The 25,196-nt window shown below is 48.3% G+C and overlaps 1 protein-coding gene across 4 annotated transcripts in view; it reads left to right on the plus strand.

The window, feature by feature from the left end:
• Positions 1-5,682: 5,682 nt before the first annotated feature.
• The window catches only part of IHO1 (interactor of HORMAD1 1), a 63,746-nt gene continuing 44,232 nt past the window's right edge, over positions 5,683-25,196 (plus strand). For all 4 annotated transcript variants that reach the window (XM_074032191.1, XM_005547091.4, XM_005547096.4 and 1 more), the window contains exons 1-2: positions 5,683-5,756; positions 17,090-17,160. Coding sequence is in view for 3 of the 4 variants with exons in the window: in XM_005547091.4 (XP_005547148.1) it covers positions 17,105-17,160 (56 nt within the window). In the remaining variant the exon portion in view is untranslated. The remainder of the gene's footprint in view (positions 5,757-17,089; positions 17,161-25,196) is intronic.

Below are 25,196 nucleotides of genomic sequence, written 5' to 3' on the forward strand. Positions count from 1 at the left end.
CAAGGGAAGGTTGTGACTGCATAATGCTGCTGCTGTTTGTTGAGGTAGCACATGGCCTGTTGCCCCTTTGTCCTTGCTGCCCGAGTTCTTCTCTATGAGAAAAACCTGCCCCTTGGCATTAACAGCCTGAAAGAGCCCTTATGTATAGAAACACACAGGGCTCCATGGTAGAGTCTAATGGATTCGCAGCCAATGAAATATTCAAAGAACATTTTAAATGGGGGCAAATCCTGCATTTAAAAACCTATGCATTCATACTGCCAGGAATATAAATTTAGAAAGCATTCCATGGAGTCAGAAGAAATGTTAAAGAGTTTGGTGGCTTTTAGGATAAAATTACTGCTTCAGAATAGGCTTTGCCAATTTATCTCTTAGGAGTTTGTGGTGACTGGGAATGCTAATCATGACAGGTGAATGTTTCAAGGGCCGAGTAAAAGAATAGAGTATAACAGAAGAACAGAGAAGGAACTTGCAAAGATTTGACATTATGGTTCCATTCTGAGCTACCCTTGGACAAATTATTGACTGAATTCTCTCTTATTTGTAAAAGAGGGACTTAAACAGTTCACCCCCTTTAGTAACCATGGTGGCTCATGCCTGTAATCCCAGCACTTTGGGAGGCTGAGGTGGGCGAATTGCTTGAGCCCAGGAGTTAAAGATCAGCCTGGGCAACATGGTGAAATCCCATCTCTACAAAAAATACAAAAATTAGCCAGACGTGGTGATGCGCACCTGTGGTCTCAACTATTCAGGAGGCTGAGGTGGGAGGATTGCTTGACCCCAGGAGGGCGAGGCAGCAGTGAGCCATGACTGTGCTACTGCATTCCAGCCTGAGAGACAGAATGAGACCCTGTCTCAAATAAATAAATAAATAAATAAATAATACAAATATACAAAACAATGCTATGATTTATGGATACAAACATATGAACTGGCTGGGTGTGGTGGGTCACTCCTGTTATCCTAGCACTTGGGGAGGCCAAGGCGGGCAGGTTGCTTGAGTACACGAGTTCAAGACCAGCCTGGTCGATATGAGACCCTGTCTCTATTTTTACATAAATAATTTTTAAAATATAATAATAAAAAATAAAAAGCATGGGCTGGCTGCAGTGGCTCACACCGGTAATCCTAGAACTTTGGGAGGCCAAAGTGGGCAGATAACCTGAGGTCAGGAGTTCAAGACCAGTCTGGCCAAGATGGTGAAACCCCGTCTCTACTAAAGATACAAAAAAAATTAGCTGGGCATGGTGGCATGCACCTGTAATCCCAGCACTTTTGGAAGCCAAGGTGGGTGAATCACAAGGTCAGGAGATCAAGACCATCCTGGCTAACACGGTGAAACCCCATCTCTACTAAAAATACAAAAATTAGCTAGACGTGGTGGCACACACCTGTAGTTCCAGCTATTCGGGAGGCTGAGGCAGGAGAATCGCTTGAACCCGGAAGGCGGAGGTTGCAGTGAGCCGAGATCATGCCATTCCACTCCAGCCTAAGCGACAGAGCAAGACTCCATCTCAAAAAAAAAAAAAAAAAAAGCATGCATAGGAATGATGGGAAACAAATATAGGATATAAATCGACTGGCGGCCGGGTGCAGTGGTTCACACCTGTAATCCCAGCACTTTGAGAGGCCGAGGCGGGCGGATAACAAGGTCAGGAGATCAAGACCATCCTGGCTAACACGGTGAAACCCCGTTTCTGCTAAAAATACAATAAGAAATTAGCTGGGTGTGGTAGCGGGCACCTGTAGTCCCAGCTCCTCAGGAGGCTAAGGCAGGAGAATGGCAGGAAAAGAAAAGGAATCACCTGGGGAGGGGAGCAAGGGGAACGGTATCAGGGAGGACAGAATGGAGCTTGAACTCTGTCTGTAAAGCTTTTACTTTTTTTTTTTTTTTTGAGACAGAGTCTCGCTCTGTCGCCCAGGCTGGAGTCCAGTGGCCGGATCTCAGCTCACTGCAAGCTCCGCCTCCCGGGTTTACGCCATTCTCCTGCCTCAGCCTCCCGAGTAGCTGGGACTACAGGCACCCGCCACCTCGCCCAGCTAGTTTTTTTGTAGTTTTTAGTAGAGACGGGGTTTCACCGGGTTAGCCAGGATGGTCTCGATCTCCTGACCTTGTGATCCGCCCGTCTCGGCCTCCCAAAGTGCTGGGATTACAGGCTTGAGCCACCGCGCCCGGCCTTTTTTTGTTTTTTTTGAGACGGAGTCTCGCTCTGTCGCCCAGGCTGGAGTGCAGTGGCACGGTCTCAGCTCACTGGACTCCACCTCAGGTTCACGGCATTCTCCTGCCTCAGCCTCCCGAGCAGCTGGGACTACAGGCGCCCGCCACCATGCCTGGCTAATTTTGGTATTTTTAGTAGAGATGGGGTTTCACCGTGTTAGCCAGGATGGTCTCAATCTCCTGACCTTGTGATTCACCCGCCTCGGTCTCCCAAAGTGCTGGGATTACAGGCGTGAGCCACCGCGCCCGGCCTTTTTTTTTTTTTTTTTTTTTTTTTTTTGAGACAGAATCTCACTCTGTCATCCAGGCTGGAGAGCAACGGCGCGATCTAGGCTCACTGCAACCTCTGCCTCCTCCTGGGTTCAAGCCATTCTCCTGTCTCAGCCTCCCAAGTAGCTGGGACTACAGGTGTCCACCACCACACCCGGCTTTTTTTTTTTTTTTTTTTTTTTTTTTGAGACGGAGTCTCGCTCTGCCGCCCAGGCTGGAGTGCAGTGGCCGGATCTCAGCTCACTGCAAGCTCCGCCTCCTGGGTTCACGCCATTCTCCTGCCTCAGCCTCCCAAGGAGCTGGGACTACAGGCGCCCGCCACCGCGCCCGGCTAGTTTTTTGTATTTTTTTTTTAGTAGAGACAGGGTTTCACCGTGTTAGCCAGGATGGTCTCGATCTCCTGACCTCGTGATCCGCCCGCCTCGGCCTCCCAAAGTGCTGGGATTACAGGCTTGAGCCACCGCGCCCGGCCTTTTTTTTTTTTTTTTGAGGTGAAGTCTTGCTCTGTCGCCCAGGCTGGAGTGCAATGGCGTGATCTCTGCTCACTGCAACCTCCGCCTCCTGGGTTCAAGTGATTCTCGTACCTCAGCCTCCCAAGTAGCTGGGATTACAGCCGTGCGCCACCACACCTGGCTAATGCCTCGTATTCTTTTTTTTTTTTTTTTTTTTTTTGAGATGGAGTCTCGCTTTGTCTCCCGGGCTGGAGTGCGGTGGCGAGATCTCGGCTTACTGCAACCTCCGCGTCCCGGGTTCAAGCGATCCTCCTGGGGTTCACTCCATTCTCCTGCCTCAGCCTCCTGAGTCGCTGGGACTACAGGCGGCCACCACCATGCCCGGCTAATTTTTTGTATTTTCAGTGGAGACGGGATTTCACCGTGTTAGCCAGGATGGTCTCCATCTCTCTCCTGACCTCATGATCCGCCCGCCTCGGCCTCCCAGAGTGCTGGGATTACAGGCGTGAGCCACTGCGCCTGGCCACGTTTTTACTTTTTTTTTTTTTTTTTGAGAGGGAGTCTCGCTCTTTTGCCCAGGCTGGAGTGCAGTGGCACGATCTCGGCTCACTGCAACCTCAGCCTCCCAGGTTCAAAAGATGCTGTACTAGCGTCTTCAAGGAGAGCTTTAGGGAGATGGGATTTCCATCCTCGGGGAATTTAAAAGCGTATACAGGTAGCATGGAGATAAATACAGCCTCGGCAACGAGAGTGAAACTCCGTCTCAAAAAAAAAAAAAAAAAAGAAGATAGTAAATACGTCCATCACCCCAAGTTTCCTTCTGCCTAGTCGCAGTCTTTCCTTATGGCACTCATTTGCCTCAGGCAACGCCACACCTCTGCTTTCTGTCACTATAGATTAATTTGCATTTTCTCGAATTTTATGTAAATGGAATCCTACAGTATGTGTTCTTTTGTGTTTGGCCTTCACTCAACATAATTATTTTGAAATTTATTCATGTTGTTGTATCCATTGTTCATTCCTTTTTATTGCTTAGTAGTTTTCCATTGTATGGATATGCCAAATCTCTCCTGATTTTTTGAATCCAAACACAAATCAGGTTTTTTTTTTTTTTTTTTTTTTTTTTTTTTTTTTTTTTTTTTTTTTTTTTTTTTTGAGACGGAGTCTCGCTCTGTCGCCCAGGCTGGAGTGCAATGGCGCGATCTCCGCTCACTGCAAGCTCCGCCTCCCGGGATCCCGCCATTCTCCTGCCTCAGCCTCCTGAGTAGCTGGGACTACAGGCGCCCGCCATCGCGCCCGGCTAATTTTTTTGTATTTTTAGTAGAGACGGGGTTTCACCGTGTCAGCCAGGATGGTCTCGATCTCCTGACCTTGTGATCCGCCCGCCTCGGCCTCCCAAAGTGCTGGGATTACAGGCTTGAGCCACCGCGCCCGGCACAAATCAGGTTTTTATTGTCACTATATCACTGTAACTGCTCCTACCAAGGTCACCCAACGTTAATTCTAACCAGTCTTTGTCTTTCCTGAACACATCCGCAGCATTTGTTATAGCTGATCTCTGCCTCGTCTTTGAAGCAGTTCCAGGTGCCTTCCAGAATGCCTCATTCTCATGGTATTCTTTCCCCGTCTCCCGACCAGGCTTGCTCCAACTCCTTGGCTGCTTTTCCTTCATCTCCAAAGGCCTCTAAACTGGTGTGTCCTGGGGCTCAATCCAATCTCTTTTCCATTTATACTCCATTGGTGATCGCATCCTGTTTTTTGAGACAGGGTCTCATTCTGTCGCCCAGGCTGGAGTGTAGTGGCACGATCTCGGCTCACTGCAGCCTCTACCTCCCGGGTTCAAGCGATCCTCCCGCTTCAGCCTCTGAGTAGCTGGGACCATAGGCACGTGTCACCACACCGGACTAATTTTTTTGTAGAGCTGGGGTTTCACCATGCTGCCCAGACTGGTCTCAAGCATGTTTTTTGCTTTCAAAGTCATCTAATAAGCACCAGAGGCAGAGTTTCATAGATCCTTCCTGCTTACCCCCACTGTCCCTGCCCTCAGGCCACTCCAGCATCCGGCGGGCCAGGAACCTCAGACGATTTCTAGCCTCTTTTCTGTCTCCTCCAGGGGCCCCGTTCGATGTCCCCATCTGCCCACAGCGCCTCTCGTCCCAGCTGCTCCTCCTGTCCTGCCCTTGCTCAGACCACCCGAGCATCATCCGTGCTCTGGCCCCTGGCCACCAGGTCCACCCCACATGCTGTCTTCACAGGTGGCGCCTCGCCATTCTTGGGGACCAGGGCCTCCTTGTTCTGGTGATACACAATGGGGTGTAGATCGAGCGACAAGTGAGCAGGTCTGCACGCCAGGTGGGCCGAGGGTGGCCATTCCAGTGTCAGTGTGGGGGTGTGAGGGAACGTTGCATGGGGTGCATGTGGGCTGGGTGTGGCATGCGGCGGTGTGGCACCAGGCAGGTGGCTTGGCGGGGCCCACGATCAGCGCATTTGAGACCATTAGGACGGTTAAAACCGTTAACTGCCTGTCGCGGCGAGGGCGGGGCCCCGGGGAAGGGACGGAATCCCAGTTGGTCGAGACACCGGGGGCGGGGCCGCGCGTGCTGCCATTAGGACAGTTAAAACCGTTAGCTGCCTGTCGTGGCGGGGCGGGGCCCTGGGACGGGACGGAATCCCTATTGGTCAGAAGAGGACCTGGGGGCGGGGCCGCGCGTGCTGTGGGGGCGGGGCCGCGCGTGCTGTGGCAGCTGCAGCTGGACGCGGCCACCTCGAAGCCACGTCAGGGCAGCCCCAGGTCGGGCGCGCGCCAGCAGCAAGAGGTGGGGACAGGAGGGGTTTGGGTAGGGTGGGCTGGGGGAAGGCGGGGGGAGGGGCTGAGAAGCCGGATGGGGCCGTGGGTCTGGGTTCAGGATTCCAGGGGTCCTCCCGGGCTTTCCCGGGACGTTGGTCTTATAGTCCCTCCCCTGCCGTTTCTTTCCGAATGGCGATGGCAGCTCTGGCTCTTGAAGGAGGCTTCACTTCCGCGCTTATCTTTGGAGAGCAGTTTTCATTCGATTCACAGGGTTCTGCGACCTCCTGTCCAGATCTCCGCCTGGAGTTGAGTGAGACCGCGTCGGCCCGGGGGGGGAGGGGCCAGAGTGAGCGGAAACCCAGAGAAGCCCGCTGGGATTTCTCTTTGATTATGAGTAGGGAAAACCCTGTGAGGCCTCTGGAAAGACATGAGAAGGATTTGATCTAAGAGCTCAGAGCGTGTCTCCAGGTAGAGAAGAGGCGGAAAATTAGAGAGGACTGCCGGCCATTGGTGTTTGATGCGGGCCTGGCGGGGGCCACAGGGGGCCTGACGTCTGAGTAAGAGACCTGCTTTATTCTGCTAGAACTTTCTGCAGTGGAGGAATGGGAGGGGCACCTGGAGGGCCTCATATCGCAGCCTCAAGATTCTTGCAGTAGGCCGTCGGCGAAGGCTCACGCCACGCTTTGGGAGGCTGAGGCAGGTGGATCTCCTGAGGTCAGGAGCTCGAGACCAGCCTGGCCAACATGGCGAAACCCCGTCTCTACCAAAAATACAAAAATTAGCCGGGCGTGGTGGCGCATGCCTGTAATCCCAGCTACTTGGGAGGCTGAGGCAGGAGAATCACTAGAACCCGGGAGGCGGAGGTGGCAGTGAGCCGAGACCGCGCCACTGCACTCTAGCCTGGGCGACAGAGCAAGACTCAGTCTCAAAAAAAAAAAAAAAAATTAGAAAAGATTGGTCAGATGGGGTAGTCCATGCCACTGGGGGTGATTCTCTCCCCCTCACGTGTTCCTCCCTTGTTACCCACCCTGCCAGGGCCCTTCCCTTGTACGCAGTTCCATTCCTTCTATGCACTCAACTTTTTCTCCCTTTTTATGCTTCCTTTAATAGGAAAGTGAGTGAGAGGTGAAAGTTTTTAATCTGTGTATTTCAGTTTTCATTTACCTTGGAATGACCGGTGTTCCACCTTATAATGAATACCTCTTACTAGTATCTTCAAAGAGAGCTTTAGGGAGATGGGATTTCCATCCTCTGGGAATTTAAAAGCCTATACAGGTAACGTGGAGATAAATACATGCACAAAAGAACCTGAATTTGAGTACATTAAGCTCCAGCTGGTTCTTAGACATATTGAGAATAAGGGTGTACTTACCATATTTGTTGTTGTTTTTTGTTTTTTTTTTGAGACGGAGTCTCGCTTTGTTGCCCAGCCTAGAGTGCAGTGGCACCATCTCCGCTCACTGCAAGCTCCACCTCCCAGGTTCGCGCCATTCTCCTGCCTCAGCCTCCCGAGTAGCTGGGATCACAAGGGCATGCATGCCACCACGCCCAGCTAATTTTTTGTATTTTTAGTAGAAACGGGGTTTCACTCTGTTAGCCAAGATGGTCTTGATCTCCCGACTTCGTGATCCGCCTGCCTCGGCCTCCCTAAGTGCTGGGATTACAGGCTTCAGTCACTGCACCCGGCCGCTTACTACAATTTAAAAAAATTGGGGGCCGGGCGCGGTGGCTCAAGCCTGTAATCCCAGCACTTTGGGAGGCCGAGGCGGGCGGATCACAAGGTCAGGAGATCGAGACCATCCTGGCTAACACGGTGAAACCCCGTCTCTACTAAAAAAATACAAAAAATTAGCCGGGCGAGGTGGCGGGTGCCTGTAGTCCCAGCTACTCGGGAGGCTGAGGCAGGAGAATGGCGGGAACCCGGGAGGCGGAGCTTCCAGTGAGCTGAGATCCGGCCACTGCACTCCAGCCTGGGCGACAGACCAAGACTCTGTCTCAAAAAAAAAAAAAAAAAAAAAAAAATTGGGCTGGATTGGCCGGGCGTGGTGGTTCACACCTGTAATCCCAGCACTTTGGGAGGCCAAGGCGGGTGGATCATCTGAGGTCAGAAGTTCAAGACCAGCCTGGCCAACATGGTAAAACCCTGTCTCTACTAAAAATACAAAAATTAGCCAGGTGTGGTAGCACACACCTGTAATCCCAGCTACTTGGTGGGCTGAGGCAGGAGAATCACTTGAACCTGGCGGATGGAGGTTGCAGTGAGCTGAGATCATGTCACTCCACTCTAGGCCGGTTGACAAAGTGAGACTCCGTCTCAAAGAAAATTGGGCCGGGTGTGGTGGTTTATGCCTGTAAATCCCAGCACTTTGGGAGGTGGAGGCGAGTGAATCACTTGAGCTCAGGAGTGTGAGACCTGCCTGAGCAATATGGTAAAACTCTGTCTCTACCAAAAATATGAAAAATTAGCCAGGTATGATGGCGTGTGCCTGTGTCCAAGCTACTCAGGAGTCTGAGGTGGGAAGATTGCTTGAGCCTGGTACGTGGAGGTTGTGGTGAGCCAAGATCGCAACACTGCACTCCAACCTGGTTAATAGAGTGAAGCCCCATCTCAAAAGGAAAGAAAATCATATATTTTAAATTTGTGACTACTTGGCATATTTTGCTCCACAAAATCTAGTTGTAATTTAGTTCTCAAGTTTTTAACTCATTAAACAATAAATGTTTTCTGAGCTATTATGTTCCAGGAATGATTTTCAGGTTCTAGGGCTATAGTAGTAAATAAAGCAAAAATTCTTGTCCTCAGAAGAGCTTAATATTACATTCTAGTAAACATGGATATCTGTAGAGACAGAAAACACAAGTTAACAGAATATATAGTGTATTAGAATGATGATGTGTGGCAGAGAAAAAAGCACAGGAGAGCCATAGTGATTGGCAAGAGGTTACTTTTTCTTAATTTTTTTTTTTTTTTGAGACCAGAGTCTCGCTCTGTCGCCCAGGCTGGAGTGCAGTGGCGCAATCTCCGCTCACTGCAAGCTCCGCCTCCTGGGTTCGCGCCATTCTCCTGCCTCAACCTCCCAAGTAGGTGGGACCACAGGCGCCCCACCACTATGCCCAGCTAATTTTTTGTGTGTGTGTGTGTATATATGTATATGTATACACACACACACATATATATTTGTATTTTTAGTAGAGATGGGGTTTCACTGTGTTAGTCAGGATGGTCTCAATCTCCTGACCTCATGATCCATCCACATAAGCTTCCCAAAGTGCTGGGATTACAGGCGTGAGCCACCACGCCCAGCCAGTTATTTTTATTTTTATTTTTTTCAGACAGGGTCTCGCTCTCTCACCCAGGCTAGAGTGCAATGGCGCAGTCTCGGCCCACTGCAACCTCCGCCTCCTGGGTTCAAGCGATTCTCCTGCCTCAGCCTCCCAAGTAGCTGGAACTACAGGTGTGCGCCACCACGTCCAGCTAATTTTTTGTATTTTTTTTAGTAGAGATGGGATTTCACCATGTTGCCCAGGTGAGTCTCGAACTCCGGAGCTCAGACAGTCGTCCTGCCTCGCCCTTGCAAAGTGCTAGAATTACAGGTGTGAGCCACCATGCCTGGTTTAGAGGTTATAAGTTTGAATAAGTAATTTGAAGGAGATGGAGTTGTCTGTCATGCTGATATCTGAGGGAGGAGTGCACCAAAATGAGGGTGCAGCGTGCAAAAGCGACATGAAACTGCTTGTGCCCAGCAAGGGAGAACAACAGTGAGGAGCCCCGTAAGAGGCATGCAACAGGGTATAGATGGGAATGGTGGAGGGCTATAGGGAGATTACAGATGCCCCTGTAGATAATCATAGAGAATTCTGGCTTTTATTTTGAGTAGGGTAAGAGCAGTGGAGGATTTGAGTAGAGGGACGATGTGATCTGACTTAGGGTTACTGTAACTCTGACTGCTTTGTAGGGAAGAGACTGACGTGGGACAAGGGTGAAATCAGGGAGAGTGGTTAGGAGGCCATTGCAATAATCCAGGCTGGTGGCAGTGGAGTAGGGTTGCCACATTTAGCAAATAAAAATACAGGACACCCAGTTAAATTTGAATTTCAGGTAAACAATATTTTTTGTATGTCTCATCTAACATTGGGAAATTCAAATTTTACTTGGTATTCTATTTTATCTGGCAACCCTCCAGTTGCCAGAAAGGAGGGAGTGAGAAGTGGTCAAATTCTAGATATATTTTGAAGGAATTAGTTTAGTATTTGCTGACAGACTGGATGTGAGACTAAGAAAAGGGAATTGAGGAGGACTTAGATTTTGGCCTAAGCACCTGGAAGATGAAATCGTCCTTAAATAAAACGGGAAGACCACAGGAGGAGAGTGTTTAGGGGAAATTATGAGGATCTTGGCTTTGAACATTGTCTTAGTCCATTTTGTGTTGCTATAACTGAATACCACAGCTAGGTGACTTAAATTTATTTCTCACAGTTTTTGAGGCTGGAAAGTTCAATATCAAGGTACCAGTATCTGGAGCTCACTTTTATAGCAACCCACTCTAGTGATAATGAATTCACTTCTGAATGCACTCCAGTTTACCCACTTACATTAATCTATTCATGAGGCTGGAGTACTCATGGCCTAATCACCTCTTAACAATGCTGCCTCTTAATACTATCACAACGGTAATTAAATTTCAACATAAGTTTTTGGAGGGGACATTTAAACCATAGCATTCAGCTATGTGGATTCAGCATGTGAAAGCTGCATATACGGATGCCCAGTTTTTCATATATGCTAGTTCTGCAGGGCTGGCTTCTGGACTTGAGTGTGTGTAGATTTTGGTATATTGTTGGGATCGGGCTGTGTCCTGGAACCAATCCCCAACATATGCAGAGGGACAACTGTAGTTCCCTTAACTGAGGTTAATGATTACTAGTTGTGTGAAGGGATCACCCCAAAATTTTATACTTTCCTTCTGAAAGAATTTTGGTGATGAAGAGCTATAATCTGAAAGGGGCTTTTTCTGAGAGTTTATGGAGGAAAGTAACACAGATGAAATTATGCTTTTTGGCCAGGCGCGGTGGCTCAAGCCTGTAATCCCAGCACTTTGGGAGGCCGAGATGGGCGGATCACAAGGTCAGGAGATCGAGACCATCCTGGCTAACACCGTGAAACCCCGTCTCTACTAAAAATACAAAAAACTAGCCGGGCGAGGTGGCGGGCATCTGTAGTCCCAGCTACTCGGGAGGCTGAGGCAGGAGAATGGCGTGAACCCGGGAGGCGGAGCTTGCAGTGAGCGGAGATCCGGCCACTGCACTCCAGTCTGGGCGACAAAGCAAGACTCTGTCTCAACAAAAAAAAAAAAGAAAAAAAGAAATTATGCTTTTTTGGGGAAGATGTTACCAGAAAGGGGTCCCAATCCAGACTCCAAGAAAGGGTTCTTGGATCTCTCACAAGAAAATTGGGAGCAAGTCTACAGAGTAGAGTGAAAGCAAGTTTATCAAGAAAGTCAAGAACTGAGCCGGGCGCGGTGGCTCACGCCTGTAATCCCAGCACTTTGGGAGGCCAAGGTAGGCAGATCACAAGGTCAGGAGTTGAAGACCAGCCTGGCCAATATGGTGAAACCCTGTCTCTACTAAAAAAAAGATACAAAATATTAGCCGGGCGTGGTGGCAGGTGCCTGTAGTCCCAGTTACTCAGGAGGCTGAGGCAGAAGAATCACTTGAACCCGGAAAACAGAGGTTGCAGTGAGCTGAGATCGCGCCATTGCACGCCAGCTTGCGCGACACAGTGAGACTCCGTCTCAAAAAAATAAATAAAATAAAAAGAACTAAAGGAATGGCTACTCCATAGAGCAGCCCCAAAAGCTGCTGGTTGGCTATTTTTATGGTTATTTCTTGATCATATGCTAAATGAGGGGTGGATTATTCATCAAGTTTCTGGGAAAGGGGTGGAGATTTCCAAGAACAGAGTTCCTCTTCCTTTTAGACCATATAGGGTAACTTCTGGATGTTGCCATGACATTTGTAAACTGTCATAGTGCTGGCTGGAGTGTCTTTTAGCATGCTAATGCGTTATAATTAGCTATGACATGTGGTGAGGATGACCAGAGGTCACTTTTTTTTTTTTTTTTTTGATATTCTGTCACTCAGGCTGGAGTGCAGTGGTGCGATCTCTGCTCACTGCAACCTCGCCTCCTGGTTTCAAGCGATTCTCCCACCTCAGCCTCCTGAGTAGCTGAGATTACAGGCGCGTGCCAACATGCCCGGCTAATTTTTGTATATCTTTAGTAGAGATGGGGTTCCGCCATGTTGACCAGGCTGGTCTCGAATTGCTGATCTCAAGTGCTGGGATTACAGGCATGAACTACTATGCCTGGCCGTAATTTTTTTTTTAAGACAGAGTTTGCTCTGTTACAAAGGCTGGAGTGTGGAGTACAGTAGCACGATCTCCGCTCATTGCAACCTCCACCTCCTGGTTCAAGGTTTTCTCCTGCCTCGGCCTCCTGAGTAGCTGGGATTACAGGAGTGAGCCACCACACCTGGTCAATATTTTTTTTTTTTTTTGAGACGGAGTCTCGCTCTGTAGCCCGGGCTGGAGTGCAGTGGCCGGATCTCAGCTCACTGCAAGCTCCGCCTCCCAGGTTTACGCCATTCTCCTGCCTCAGCCTCCCGAGTAGCTGGGACTACAGGCGCCCGCCACCTCGCCCGGCTATGTTTTTGTATTTTTTAATAGAGACGGGGTTTCACGGTGTTCGCCAGGATGGTCTCGATCTCCTGACCTCGTGATCCACCCGTCTCGGCCTCCCAAAGTGCTAGGATTACAGGCTTGAGCCACCGCGCCCGGCCTTTTTTTTTTTTTTTTTTTGTGAGATGGAGTCTCGCTCTGTCGCCCAGGCTGGAGTGCAGTGGTGGTGCAATCTCAGCTCACTGCCACCTCTGCCTCCTGGGTTCAAGCGATTCGCTTGCCTCAGCCTCCTGAGTAGCTGGGACTACAGGCACGTGCGACCACGTCCGGCTAATCTATCTTTCTTTCTTTTCTTTCTTTTCTTTCTCTCTTTCTCTCTTTCTCCCTTTCTCCTTCCTTCCTTCCTCTTTCTTTCCTTTCTTTCTCTTTCTCTCTTTTTCCTTCCTTTTCTCCTTTCCTTTCCCTTCCTTCCCTCCTCCCTCCCTCCCTCCCTCCCTCTCTGCCTCCTTTCCTTCCTCCCTTCCTTCCTTTCCTTCCTTCCCTTCCTTCCTTCCATGGAGTCTCGCTCTGTCGCCCAGGCTGGAGTGCAGTGGTACGATCTTGGCTCACTGCAAGCTCTGCCTCCCAGGTTCCCACCATTCTCCTGCCTCGGCCTCCCAAGTAGTTAGGACTACAGGCGCCCACCACCATGCCCGGCTTTTTTTGTATTTTTGGTAGAGACAGGGTTTCACCATGTTAGTCAGGATGGTCTAGATCTCCTGACTTCTTGATCCACCCGTCTCGGCCCCCCAAAGTGCTGGGATTATAGGCGTGAGCCTCCGGCGCCTGGACTCATTTTTGTGTTTTTAATAGAGACGGGGTTTCACCATGTTGGCCAGGCTGGTTTCGAACTCCTGACTTCAAGTGATCCACCCACCTTGGCCTCCCAAAGTGCTGGGATTACAGGTATGACCACTGTGCCGGGCCCAGAGGTCACTTTAATTGCCATCTTGGATTTGTCAAATTTTGGCCAGCTACTTAATGCATTCTTTGTGATGAGCAGGGCCTTTGTGACCTGTATCGTTGCTGACCTGTCTCATCCTGTGACTAAGAATGACTAACCTGAGAATGCAGCTCAGGTCCCAGCTTCATTTTCCCTAGCTCTTATTCAAGATAGAGTTGCTCTGGTTCAAATGCCTCTGACACGCTGGGCGCAGTGGCTCACACCTGTCATCTCAGTACTTTGGGAGGCCAAGGTGGGTGGATCACCTGAGGTCAGGAGTTCAAGACCAGCCTGACCAACATGGTGAAACCCCATCTTTACTAAAACTACAAAAATTAGCCAGATGTGCTGGCAGATGCCTGAAATCCCAACTACTCGGGAGGCTGAGGCAGGAGAATCACTTGAATCCAGGAGGCAAAGGTTTCAGTGAGCCGAGATTGTGCCATTGCACTCCACCTTGGGTGACGGAGCAACACTCTGTCTCAAAAAAAGAAAAAAAAAATGCCTCTGACAAAAAATGTGTGGAATACAGGTGGACAGATGAAAGGGGGTAGGAAAAGCAAAGCTCATCTGCTTTAGTTTGTTACTTGATGACTGGTTATGTTATTACCTTGTTTCATGTTGAAACTAGATCATGCATCAGCCAGCCCTGTGTTCTCAGAGCATTTTTTCTTTCTGTTGAGGTTTTTCTTTTCTTTTCTCTCTTTTTTTTTTTTTTTAGAGACAGGGTCTTGCTTTGTTGCCTGGACTGGAGTGAAGTTTTGGGATCATAGTTTACTGAAGCCTTGAACTCCTGGGCTCAAGTGATCCTGCCGCCTCAGCCTCCCGAGTAGCTGAGACTACAGGTGTATGTCACCATGTCTAGCTTGTTTGTTTATTTAAATTTATTTAAATTATTTTCTGGCTGGGTGCGGTGGCTCACAAGGCCTGTAATTCCAGCACTTTGGGAGGCCGAGGCGGGCGGATCACGAGGTCAGGAGATCGAGACCATCCTGGCTAACACGGTGAAACCCTGTCTCTACTAAAAATACAAAAACAAAATTTAGCCGGGTGTGGTGGCAGGCGCCTGTAGTCCCAGCTACTCGGGAGGCTGAGGCAGGAGAATGGCGTGAACCCGGGAGGCGGAGCTTGCAGTGAGCTGAGATCGTGCCACTGCACTCCAGTCTGGGCAACAGAGCGAGACTTTGTCTCAAAAAAAAAAATAAATAAATTTTAAAAAATTTTTTGACATAGTTTGAGAGATAATTTTTTGATATTTTTTTTTCTCTGTCACCCAAGCTAGAACAGTGGCACAATCTTAGCTCACTACAGCCTTGACCTCCTGGGCTCAAATGATCCTCCCATCTCAGCCTCCCAAGTAGGTGGGACTATAGGCTTGTGCCACCACACCCTGCTAATTTTTTTTTTTTTTTTTTTTTTGAGGTGGAGTCTCACTCGATTGCCCAGGCTGGAGTGCAGTGGCACAATCTCGGCTCACTGCAACCTCCGCCTCCCGGGTTCAAGCGATTCTCCTGCCTCAGCGGATCACTTGAAGCCAGGAGTTTGATACAAGCCTGGCCAACATAGCAAAACCCCATCTCTACTAAAAATACAAAAAATTAGCTGGGCATGGTGGCACACACCTGTAATCCCTGTAATCCCAGCTACTCGGGAGGCTGAGGCACAGGAATCACTTGAACTCAGAGGCGGGGTAGCGGTGAGCCGAGATTGCACCATTGCAATCTGGGTGACAGAGCCTGGGTGACAGAGCATAACTCTGTCTAAAAAAAAAAAAAAAAAAAAAAAGGGCCGGGCGCAGTGGCTCAAGCCTGTAATCCCAGCACTTTGGGAGGCCGAGACGGGCGGATCACGAGGTCAGGAGATCGAGACCATCCTGGCGAACACCGTCAAACCCCGTCTCTACTAAAAAATACAAAAAACTAGCCGGGCGAGGTGGCGGGTGCCTGTAGTCCCAGCTACTCGGGAGGCTGAGGCAGGAGAATGGCGTAAACCCGGGAGGCAGAGCTTGCAGTGAGCTGAGATCCGGCCACTGCACTCCAGCCTGGGCGATAGAGCCAGACTCCGTCTCAAAAAAAAAAAAAAAAAAAAGAAAAAAAAAAATTAATGGAACATATACACACAAACACACAATTTTTTTTTTTTTTTTTTTTTTTTTGAGAGGGAGTCTTGCTCTGTCGCCCAGGCTGGAGTACAGTGGCGCAATCTTGGCTCACTGCAAGCTCTGCCTCCTGGGTTCACGCCATTCTACTGCCTCAGCCTCCTGAGTAGCTGGGACTGCAGGTGCCCACCAGCATGCCTGGCTAATTTTTTTGTAGTTTTAGTAGAGATGGGGTTTCACCGTGTTACCCGGGATAATCTCCTGACCTGGTGATCCACCTGCCTTGGCCTCCCAAAGTGCTGGGATTACAGGCGTGTGCCACTGCGCCCGGCCACACACACACACAATTTTGTATGCTACTTAAAAAGTGTGCCTGGTCAACATGGTGAAACCCTGTCTCTACAAAAAAAAAAAAAAAAAAAAAGTAGAAAGGGGCTGAGTGAGGTGTCTCAGGCCTGTAATCCCAGCACTTTGGGAAGCTAAAGCAGGCATATCCCTTGAGTTTAGGAATTTGAGATGAGCCTGGGAAATGTGGTAAGACCCCATCTCTATTATATAAATTTTTTTTTTTTTTTTGAGACGGAGTTTTGCTCTTGTTGCCCAGGCTGGAGTGCAGTGGAGAGATCTTGGCTCACTGCAACCTCCGCCTCCCCAGTTCCAGCAATTCTCCTGCCTCAGCCTCCTGAGTTGCTGGGATTACAGGCACCTGTCACCACGCTCGGCTAATTTTTTGTATTTTTAGTAGAGACAGAGTTTCTTCATGTTGGCCAGGCTGGTCTTAAACCCCTGACCTCAGATGATCAACCTGCCTCTGCCTCCCAAAGTGCGGGGATTACAGGTGTGAGCCACTGCGCCTGGCTTTTTTTTTTTTTTTTTTTGATGGAGTCTCACTCTGTCGCCCCAGGCTGGAGTGCAGTGGCATAACCTCGGCTCACCGCAACTTCTGCCTCCCGGGTTCAAGTAATTCTCCTGCCTCAGCCTCCCAAGTAGCTGGGACTACAGGCACGTCCCACCATGCCTGGGTAATTTTTGTATTTTTAGTAGAGACGGGGTTTCACCGTGTAGGCCAAGATAGTCTTGATCTCCTGACCTAGTGATCCACCTGCCTCGGTCTCCCAAAGTGCTGGGATTACAGACATGAGCCACTGCGCCCGGCCTCTCCATTTAGTTCTAATTTGATTTCTGTCATCAGAGTTTTGTAGTTTTCCTCATATATATGTTGTATATATTTTGTCACTGTTATACCTAAGTATTTCTTTTTTGGGGGTGCAAATATAAATGGTTTTGTGTTTCCATTTATTATTTAATTTTTTTGAGACAGTGGCATGATACGAAAATTAGCCGGGCATGGTGGCAGGTGCCTGTAATCCCAACTACTCAGGAGAATTGCTTGAACCCAGGAGGCAAAGGTTACAGTGAGCTGAGATCGAGCCACGGCACTCCAGACTGGGTGACGAGCAAAACTCCATTTCAAAAAAAAATTTTTTTTCCACAAATTGGATGGGAATATAGCTGCTGGAATGTCCTCATGTACACATAATAGTCACTAGTAATATTTGGAAAAAATTATTAACTTTCTTAATATTCATCTTTTCTTTCTAATAGGTATAACTGTAAGAAATGAATTTTAATGTCTGGAATATCAAAGAGATGCTCAGTATTCCTTCAGGCTCTGGGTAAGTTTTCTGGTTATATTCTCTGATCCTTAAGAGGATTTTCTAGTTTCATTGATTTCATAGAAAAAGCGTTCCTGGCCAGGCGTGGTGGCTCATGTCTGTAAATCCTGCACTTTGGAAGGCTGAGGCAGGTGGATCACCTGAGGTCAGGAGTTCAAGACTAGCTTGGCCAACATGACAAAACCCCGTCTCTACTAAAAAACTACAGAAATTAGCCGGGGGAGCTGGTGTGCACCTGTAATCCCAGCTACTGGGGAGGCTGAGGCAGAATTGCTTGAGGTGGAGTTTGTGGTAGACCAAGATTGCGCCCCTGCACTCTAGCCTGGGCGACAGAGTGAGACTCAATCTCAAAAAAAAAAAAAAAAGAGGGTTCCCTTCCTATTAGGTTATAATAATGGAGGTACCCTATACAGCCTCTTCTTCTCTTCCTCTTCTCTGTCTCTGCTGCATCTTCTTGTGCTTTTTTTTATTCTGTCCATTACAAAAATGGTACCAATCCAGCTCTGTGTGTTAACTGAGTAATGACTTTGTATCCAGCATTGGGCCAGTTAGTGTCAGAGAAGGTCCAACATCTGGACACTCAGCCCAGTTGCAGCAACTGCTACTGAAATAGCAAGGAGCAAAATCGAGACAATGTTCAGATATATGTTCAGTTGTACAGTGCAATTTATAGGTACTGTGGAGATTAAGAGCCACTCTAGGTATTGACAAGGCTCATTGAGGTATTGCCCTTTCAACTACTCCACTAAGGTACTTAACATTGGTGTCTACCATCCTGCAATAAGCCTGTCACTGCTAACTTGGTGAGTATGCCTGAGAAGTAGTGTGTATTTAAGGGATTTGTAATTGCTTATGGTATGCTTTTATCACCGGATAGTTTCTTTCCTCTTTAACACCTTCCTGAAGTTTTATCAGTTGATCAGAAACTAGAGCACTGCTTTTTTTTTTTTTTTTAATTTCTGAAAAAGAAAAAAAAAATGCTTACAGTTGGTAGGGAGTAGTGAAAAACTATCTTTACTTCCAGATCATAGTTTTTTGTTTTTTTTTTTTGTTATTTGAGACGGAGTTTCACTCTTGTTGCCCAGGCTGGAGCGCAATGGTGTGGTCTCAGCTCACTGCAACCTTTGCCTCCTGGGTTCAAGTGATTATTTCACCTCAGCCTCCCAAGAAGCTGGGATTACAGGTGCCCGCCACCACACCCAGCTAATTTTTGTATTTTTAGTAGACATGGGGTTTCACCATGTTGGAAAGTCTGGTCTCAACTGACAGGTGATCTGCCCTCCTTGGCCTTCCAAAGTGCTGGGATTACAGGCATGAGCCACCATGCCCAGCAAATCTTCATTAAGTCCAATTTGTCTGTTGGACTTTTTTGTTTTTGTTGCTGCTTGTCCCTTTGGTATCATATCCAAGATTGCCAAATCCAGTGTCATGAAGCTTTTGCCTTCTGGTTTTTTTTTTTTTTTTTTTTTTTTTTTTTGAGACAGAGTCTCACTCTGTTGCCCAGGCTGGAGTGTAGTGGCACGATCTCAGCTCACTGCAACCTCTGCCTCCCAGGTTCAAGCAATCCTTCTGCCTCAGTGCCCCCCAGTAGCTGGGATTACAGGCATGTGCCACCCAGCTAATTTTTGTAGTTTTTGTAGAGACGGGATTTCGCTATGTTGGCCAGCCTGGTCTCGGACTCCTGACCTCAGGTGATCCAATGGCATCAGCCTCCCAAAATGCTGGGATTACAGGTGTGAGCCACCGTGCCTGGCCTTCATAGTTTAAAGATATAAATCCTACATAATTTCAGTAGGCTCACAAAACTGTTCCTGGCCTACCAAGCCTAGCTAATTATTCTCTTTGGCCCAAAAGGAAAATCACAGAGAACTATTTTGAACAATGATTATGTTACCCATATTATATGTTTGTAACCCATTTCTTAGTTTACCTCAGGAAATAGTTCTGTTACCAAAACACCAGGGGTTCAGTCTAGGTCCTGCTGCTCACCACACACAAAGCCAATCATGAGATGAGGAATATTACCAAGGAAGAAGGCTTTAATTGGCAGCAGAGAAGATGGGAACTTAGTCTCAAATCCCTCTCCCTAACTAAAATTAAGGGTTTATTTAGCTGGGAGGAAATGTAACAATTTGTAAGAAAACAAGAACTAGCAGGAGCAAGGAGGCATCTGGTGCAGTGATCTGGTGAGTTTCAGTTATTTGATACTTTTTTGAGAGGCCTGAAGGTCCTTTCCTGAGGAAGGAACTCAGAAAAAACAAATGGGAGTTTCAAGCTTTAACGGGAGAAGGGTCAATTTCTATGTTTATCCAAAAACAACTGTGTATGGGACTGGGGCTGGTTTCATTTCTGAGTAAAAATAATCACCCTTCTCTATCCTGAACTATTAGAGTTTATTTTTGTTTTAAAAATAGTATGTTTGGCCGGGGGCGGTGGCTCACGCCTGTAATCCCAGCACTTTGGGAGGCCGAGGCGGGCGGATCACAAGGTCAGGAGATCGAGACCACGGTGAAACCCCGTCTCTACTAAAAATACAAAAAATTAGCCGGGCGCGGTGGCGGGCGCCTGTAGTCCCAGCTACTCAGGAGGCTGAGGCAGGAGAATGGCGTAAACCCAGGAGGCGGAGCTTGCAGTGAGCCGAGATCGCGCCACTGCACTCCAGCCTGGGTGACAGAGCGAGACTCCGTCTCAAAAAAAAAAAAAAAAAAAAAAAAGTATGTTTATATCAAAATAGAAACAAGTAGTTTGTATTAACATTATAAAGGTTTCTTTGGCTCAGAATATGTACTTATATGTTATCTAATTGCTTTAAATTTAACATTTGATAAAGGAATGATTCGCGTGTGTGTTTTAATGCAGCAGTCCCTAAACTTTTTGGTAACAGGGACCAGTTTTGAGGAAGACAATTTTTCCACAGACCAGGATATGGAGAAATGATTTTGGGATGATTCAAGTGCATTAAATTTATCATGTACTTTATTTCTATTATTACATTGTAATATATAATGAAATAATTATGATCGGACACAGTGGCTCACACCTGTAATCCCAGCACCTTGGGAGGCCGAGGCAGGCAGATTGCTTGAGGTCAGGAGTTTGAAACCAGCCTGGCCAACATGGCAAAACCTTGTCTTTCCAAAAAATTACAAAAATTCGACGGGTGTGGTGGTGGGCTCCTGTAATCCCAGCTACCCAGGAGGCTGAGGCAAGAGAATTGCTTAAATGTAAGGCCTAACCCCATAAAAACCCTAGAAGGAAACCTAGGCAATACCATTCAGGACATAGGCATGGGCAAAGACTTTATGACTAAAACAACAAAAGCAATGGCAACAAAAGCCAAAATAGACAAATGGGATCTAACTAAACTAAAGAACTGCACAGCAAAAGAAATTATCATCATGCAGCCCGCGATGCCTGAACCGCTCCCCGTGGTGGGCTCCAGCACCGCCTGAGCCTCCCCAACAAGCACCGCCCCCTGCTCCGTTGGGCTCAGTCCTGTTGACCGCCCAAGGGCTGACGAGTGCAGGCGCAACTTGGGACTGGTGGGCAGGTCTGCCTGCAGCCCCTTCGCGGGATCCACTAGGTGAAGCCAGCTGGGCTCCTGAATCTAGCGGGGACTTGGAGAACTTTTATGTCTAGCTAAGGCATTGTAAATACATCAATCAACACTCTGTGTCTAGCTCAAGGTTTGTAAATACATCAATCAGCACTCTGTGTCTAGCTCAGGGTTTGTAAATACACCAATTGGTACTCTGTATCTAGTTAACCTAGTGGGGACTTGGAGAACTTTTCTGTCTAGCACTCTGTGTCTAGCTCAGGGATTGTAAATGCACCAATCAGCACCCTGTCAGAACGGTCCAATCAGCTCTCTGTAAAATGGACCAATCAACTCTCTGTAAAATGGACCCATCAGCAGGATATGGGTGGGGCCAGATAAGGGAATAAAAGCAGCCTGCCTGAGCCAGCCAGCCACAACCTGCTTGGGTCCCCTTCCACACTGTGGAAGCTTTGTTCTTTGGCTCTTTACAATAAATCTTGCTGCTGCTCACACTTTGGATCCAGGCTGCCTTTATGAGCTGTAAGACTCACTGCAAAGGTCTGCAGCTTCACTCCTGAAGCCAGCGAGACCACAAACCCACCAGGAAGAACGAACAACTCCAGACACGACGCCTTTAAGAGCTGTAACACTCATCACGAAGGTCTGCAGCTTTACTCCTGTCAGCGACACCACAAACCCACCAGAAGGAAGAAACTGCAGACACATCTGGACATCTGAAGGAACAAACTCCCAGACTACCATCTTCAAGAACTGTAACACACCGCGAGGGTCCGCAGCTTCATTCTTGAAGTCAGCAAGACCAAGAACCCACCAATTCTGGACACAATCAGAGTGAACAGGCAACCTATGGAATGGGAGAAAATTTTTTCAATCTACACTTCTGATAAAGGGTTAATATCAAGAATCTACAAAGAAATGAAACAAATTCACAAGAAAAAAACAACCCCATCAAAAAGTGGGCAAAGGATATGAACAGACACTTCTCAAAAGAAGGCATTTATGCAGCCGACAGACATATGCAAAAATACTCATCATCACTTGTCATCCGAGAAGTGCAACTCAAAACCACAATGAGATACCATCTCATGCCAGTTAGAATGGCCATCATTAAAAAGTCAGGAAACAACAGATGCTGGAGAGGATGTGGAGAAATAGGAACACTTTTACACTGTTGGTGGGAGTGTAAATTAGTTCAACCATTGTGGAAGACTGTGGTGATTCCTCAAGGATCTAGAATAGAAATACCATTTGTCCCAGTAATCCCATTACTGGGCATATATCTAAAGGATTATAAATCATTATATGATGAAGACAAATGCACATGTATGTTTACTGTGGCACTATTCACAATAGCAAAGACTTGGAACCAACCCAAATGTCTATCGATGATAGACTGGATTAAGAAAATGTGGCACATATACACCATGGAATACTATGCAGCCATAAAAGAGGCTGACTTCATGTCCATGGATGAAGCTGGAAACCATCATTCTAAGGAAACTATTGAGAGGTGACAACATGCTAGCAGCCCTCACTCTTGATGCCTCCTCGGCCTCGGCGTCCACTCTGGTGGTGCTTGAGGAGCCCTTCAACCTGCCACGGCAGTGTGGGAGCCCCTCTCTGGGCTGGCCGAGGCTGGAGCCAGCTCCCTCTGCTTGCAGGGAGGTATGGAGGGAGAGGTGCTGGTGGGATCCGGGGCTGCACATGGTGCTCACAGGCCAGCATGAGTTCTGGCGGGCACGGGTGCGGGCTTGGAGGGCCCAACACTTGGAGAGGCCAGCGGGTGCTACCAGCCCAAGGCAGTGAGGGGCTTAGCACCCAGGCCAGCAGCTGTGGAGATTGTACTGGGTCCCCCAGCAGCGCTGGCCCACTGGCACTGTGCTTGAGTTCCCACCAGGCCTCAGCTGCCTCCCCGCGGGGCAGGGCTTGGGACCTGCAGCCTGCCATGTCTGAGCCCCCCCTCAGGGGTGGGCTGCTGTGCAGCCCGAGCCTCCCTGATGGGCACTGCCTCCTGCTCCATGGCGCCCGGTCCCATTGACCCCCCCCAAGGGCTGAGGAGTGCAGGTGCAGCTCGGGACTGGTGGGCAGCTCTGCCTGCAGCCCCAGTGCAGGATCCACTAGGTGAAGCCAGCTGGGCTCCTGAGTCTAGTGGGGACTTGGAGAACCTTTATGTCTATCTCAAGTATTGTAAACGCACCAATCAGAACTTTGTCAAAACTGACCAATCAGCTTTCTGTAAAATGGACCAATCAGCTCTCTGTCAAAATAGACCAATCAGCCCTCTGTAAAACGGGCCAATCAGTAGGATGTGGGTGGGGTTAGATAAGGGAATAAAAGCAGGCTGCCTGAGACAGCAGTGGCAACCTGCTCGGGTCCCCTTCCACACTGTGGAAGTTTTATTCTTTCACTCTTTACAAGAAATCTTGCTGTTGCTCACTTTTTGGGTCCACGCTGCCTTTAAGAGCTGTAACACTCACAACGAAGGTCTGCAGCTTCACTCCTGAAGCCAGCGAGACCACGAACCCACTGGGAAGAATGAACAACTCCAGATGCACTGCCTTTAAGAGTTGTAACACTCATCACGAAGGTCTGCAGCTTCACTCCTGACAGCGAGACCACGAGCCCACCAGAAGGAAGAAGCTCCAGACACATGTGAACATCTGAAGGAACAAACTCCGGACACACCATCTTTAAGAACTGTAACACTCACTGCGAGGGTCTGTGGCTTCATTCTTGAAGTCAGTGAGACCAAGAACCCACCAATTCTGGACACACTATCAGGAGGACAGAAAACCAAACACCGCTTGTTCTCACTCAGGTGGGAGTTAAACAATGAGAACACATAGGCACAGGGCGGGGAACATCACACACCAGGGCTGGTTGGGGGGTGGGAGGCTGGGGGAGGGATAGCATTAGGAGGAATACCTAATGTAAATGACGAGTTGATGGGTGCAGCAAACCAACATGGCACATGTATACATAAGTAATAAACCTGCACGTTGTGCACATGTATCCTAGAACTTAAAGTATAATATAAAAAAAAGAAAAAATATATACAGCTCACTATGATGTAGAATTAGTGGGAGCCCTGAGCTTGTTTTCCTGAAACTAGATGGTCCCATTTGGGGGTGATGGGAGACAGTGGCAGATCATCAGGTATTACATTCTCATAAGGAGTGCACAACCTAGATCCCTTGCATTGTGCAGTTCACAATAGGGTTTGTGCTTCTGTGAGAATCTAATGCTGGCACTGATCTGACAGAAGGCAGAGCTCAGATAGTAATATTATTGAGACCAGCCTGGGCAACATGGCTGTCAGTTCCCGGGGTCTGGGTACAGCCCATGCTGAAGTCCAAGGGGAGTTGGTGGATAAGCAGAAAGAATATTTTGGAGTCTGTAGACAGATGAATATGGTTTTATTCTGCAGCTTTCTGATTAGCAGCTTACTCTCACACTGGCTTTCTTATTAGCAGCTTACTTTCACACTGTCTGCCCTGTCTTGTCTGCTTGAGCTGGCTGCCCCCATGCACAGCTGTGCAGCTGGCTCTCCCTTCCCTTCAGGGTCAGCAGCTTAACTCTTTCTCTTGGCACAAGCAAGCTGAGGTGTATCCTGGTTCGCTCCTGTCAGTCTGCAAAGGACAGCTCCGGCTCTCTCTCCTCTCTGGGCACCAGCATGCCCACCATGTCAAGTCATGTTGAGCCAGGCCAAGCCAAACCCCCAAGAGATCCCTGTACAATGTCAGCAGGACAGTTATACCTTTTTTTTTTTTTTTTTTTTTTTTTTTTGAGACAGTGTCTTGCTCTGTCACTCAGGCTGAAGTGCAGTGGTGTGATCTTGGCTCACTGCAGCCTCCGCCTCCTGGGTTCTAGCGATTATCCTGCCTCAGACTTCCAAGTAGCTGGGATTACAAACACGTGCCACCATGCCTGGCTAATTTTTGTATTTTTAGTAGAGATGGGGTTTCACCATGTTGGCCAGGCTGGTCTTGAACTCCTGACCTTATCCTTATGATCCACCCACCTTGGCCTCTCAAAGTGCTGGGATTATAGGCATGAGCCCCTGCACCTGGCTGCAGTTATACCTTTTTCAGACAATAGTGGCATAGAGCCAAGTATGAACTTACACAAACAGGTTATATAACAAGTAGAGTTATGCGCTTGCACACCAAACTCACTGAGTCATGCAGGCCTGAATATCTGCCTCTTCCTATTCCTTGACTAAAGCACATCCATGTACCTTACAATGACAAAACCCCATCTCTACAAAAAATAAAAAAATTAGCTGGGTGTGGTGGTGCATGCCTACTAGGGTGGCTGAGTTGGGAGGATCACCTGAGCAGAGGTTGCAGTGAGATGGGATCATGCCATGGCATTCCAGCCTGGGCGACAGAGCAAGATCTGTCTCAAAAAAAAAAAAAAAAAAAAAAAAGAGGCTCATGCTTGTAATCCCAGCACTTTGGGAGGCCGAGGCAGGTGG

This window comes from Macaca fascicularis, chromosome 2, assembly GCF_037993035.2.
Source record: "Macaca fascicularis isolate 582-1 chromosome 2, T2T-MFA8v1.1".
NCBI lineage: Eukaryota > Metazoa > Chordata > Mammalia > Primates > Cercopithecidae > Macaca > Macaca fascicularis.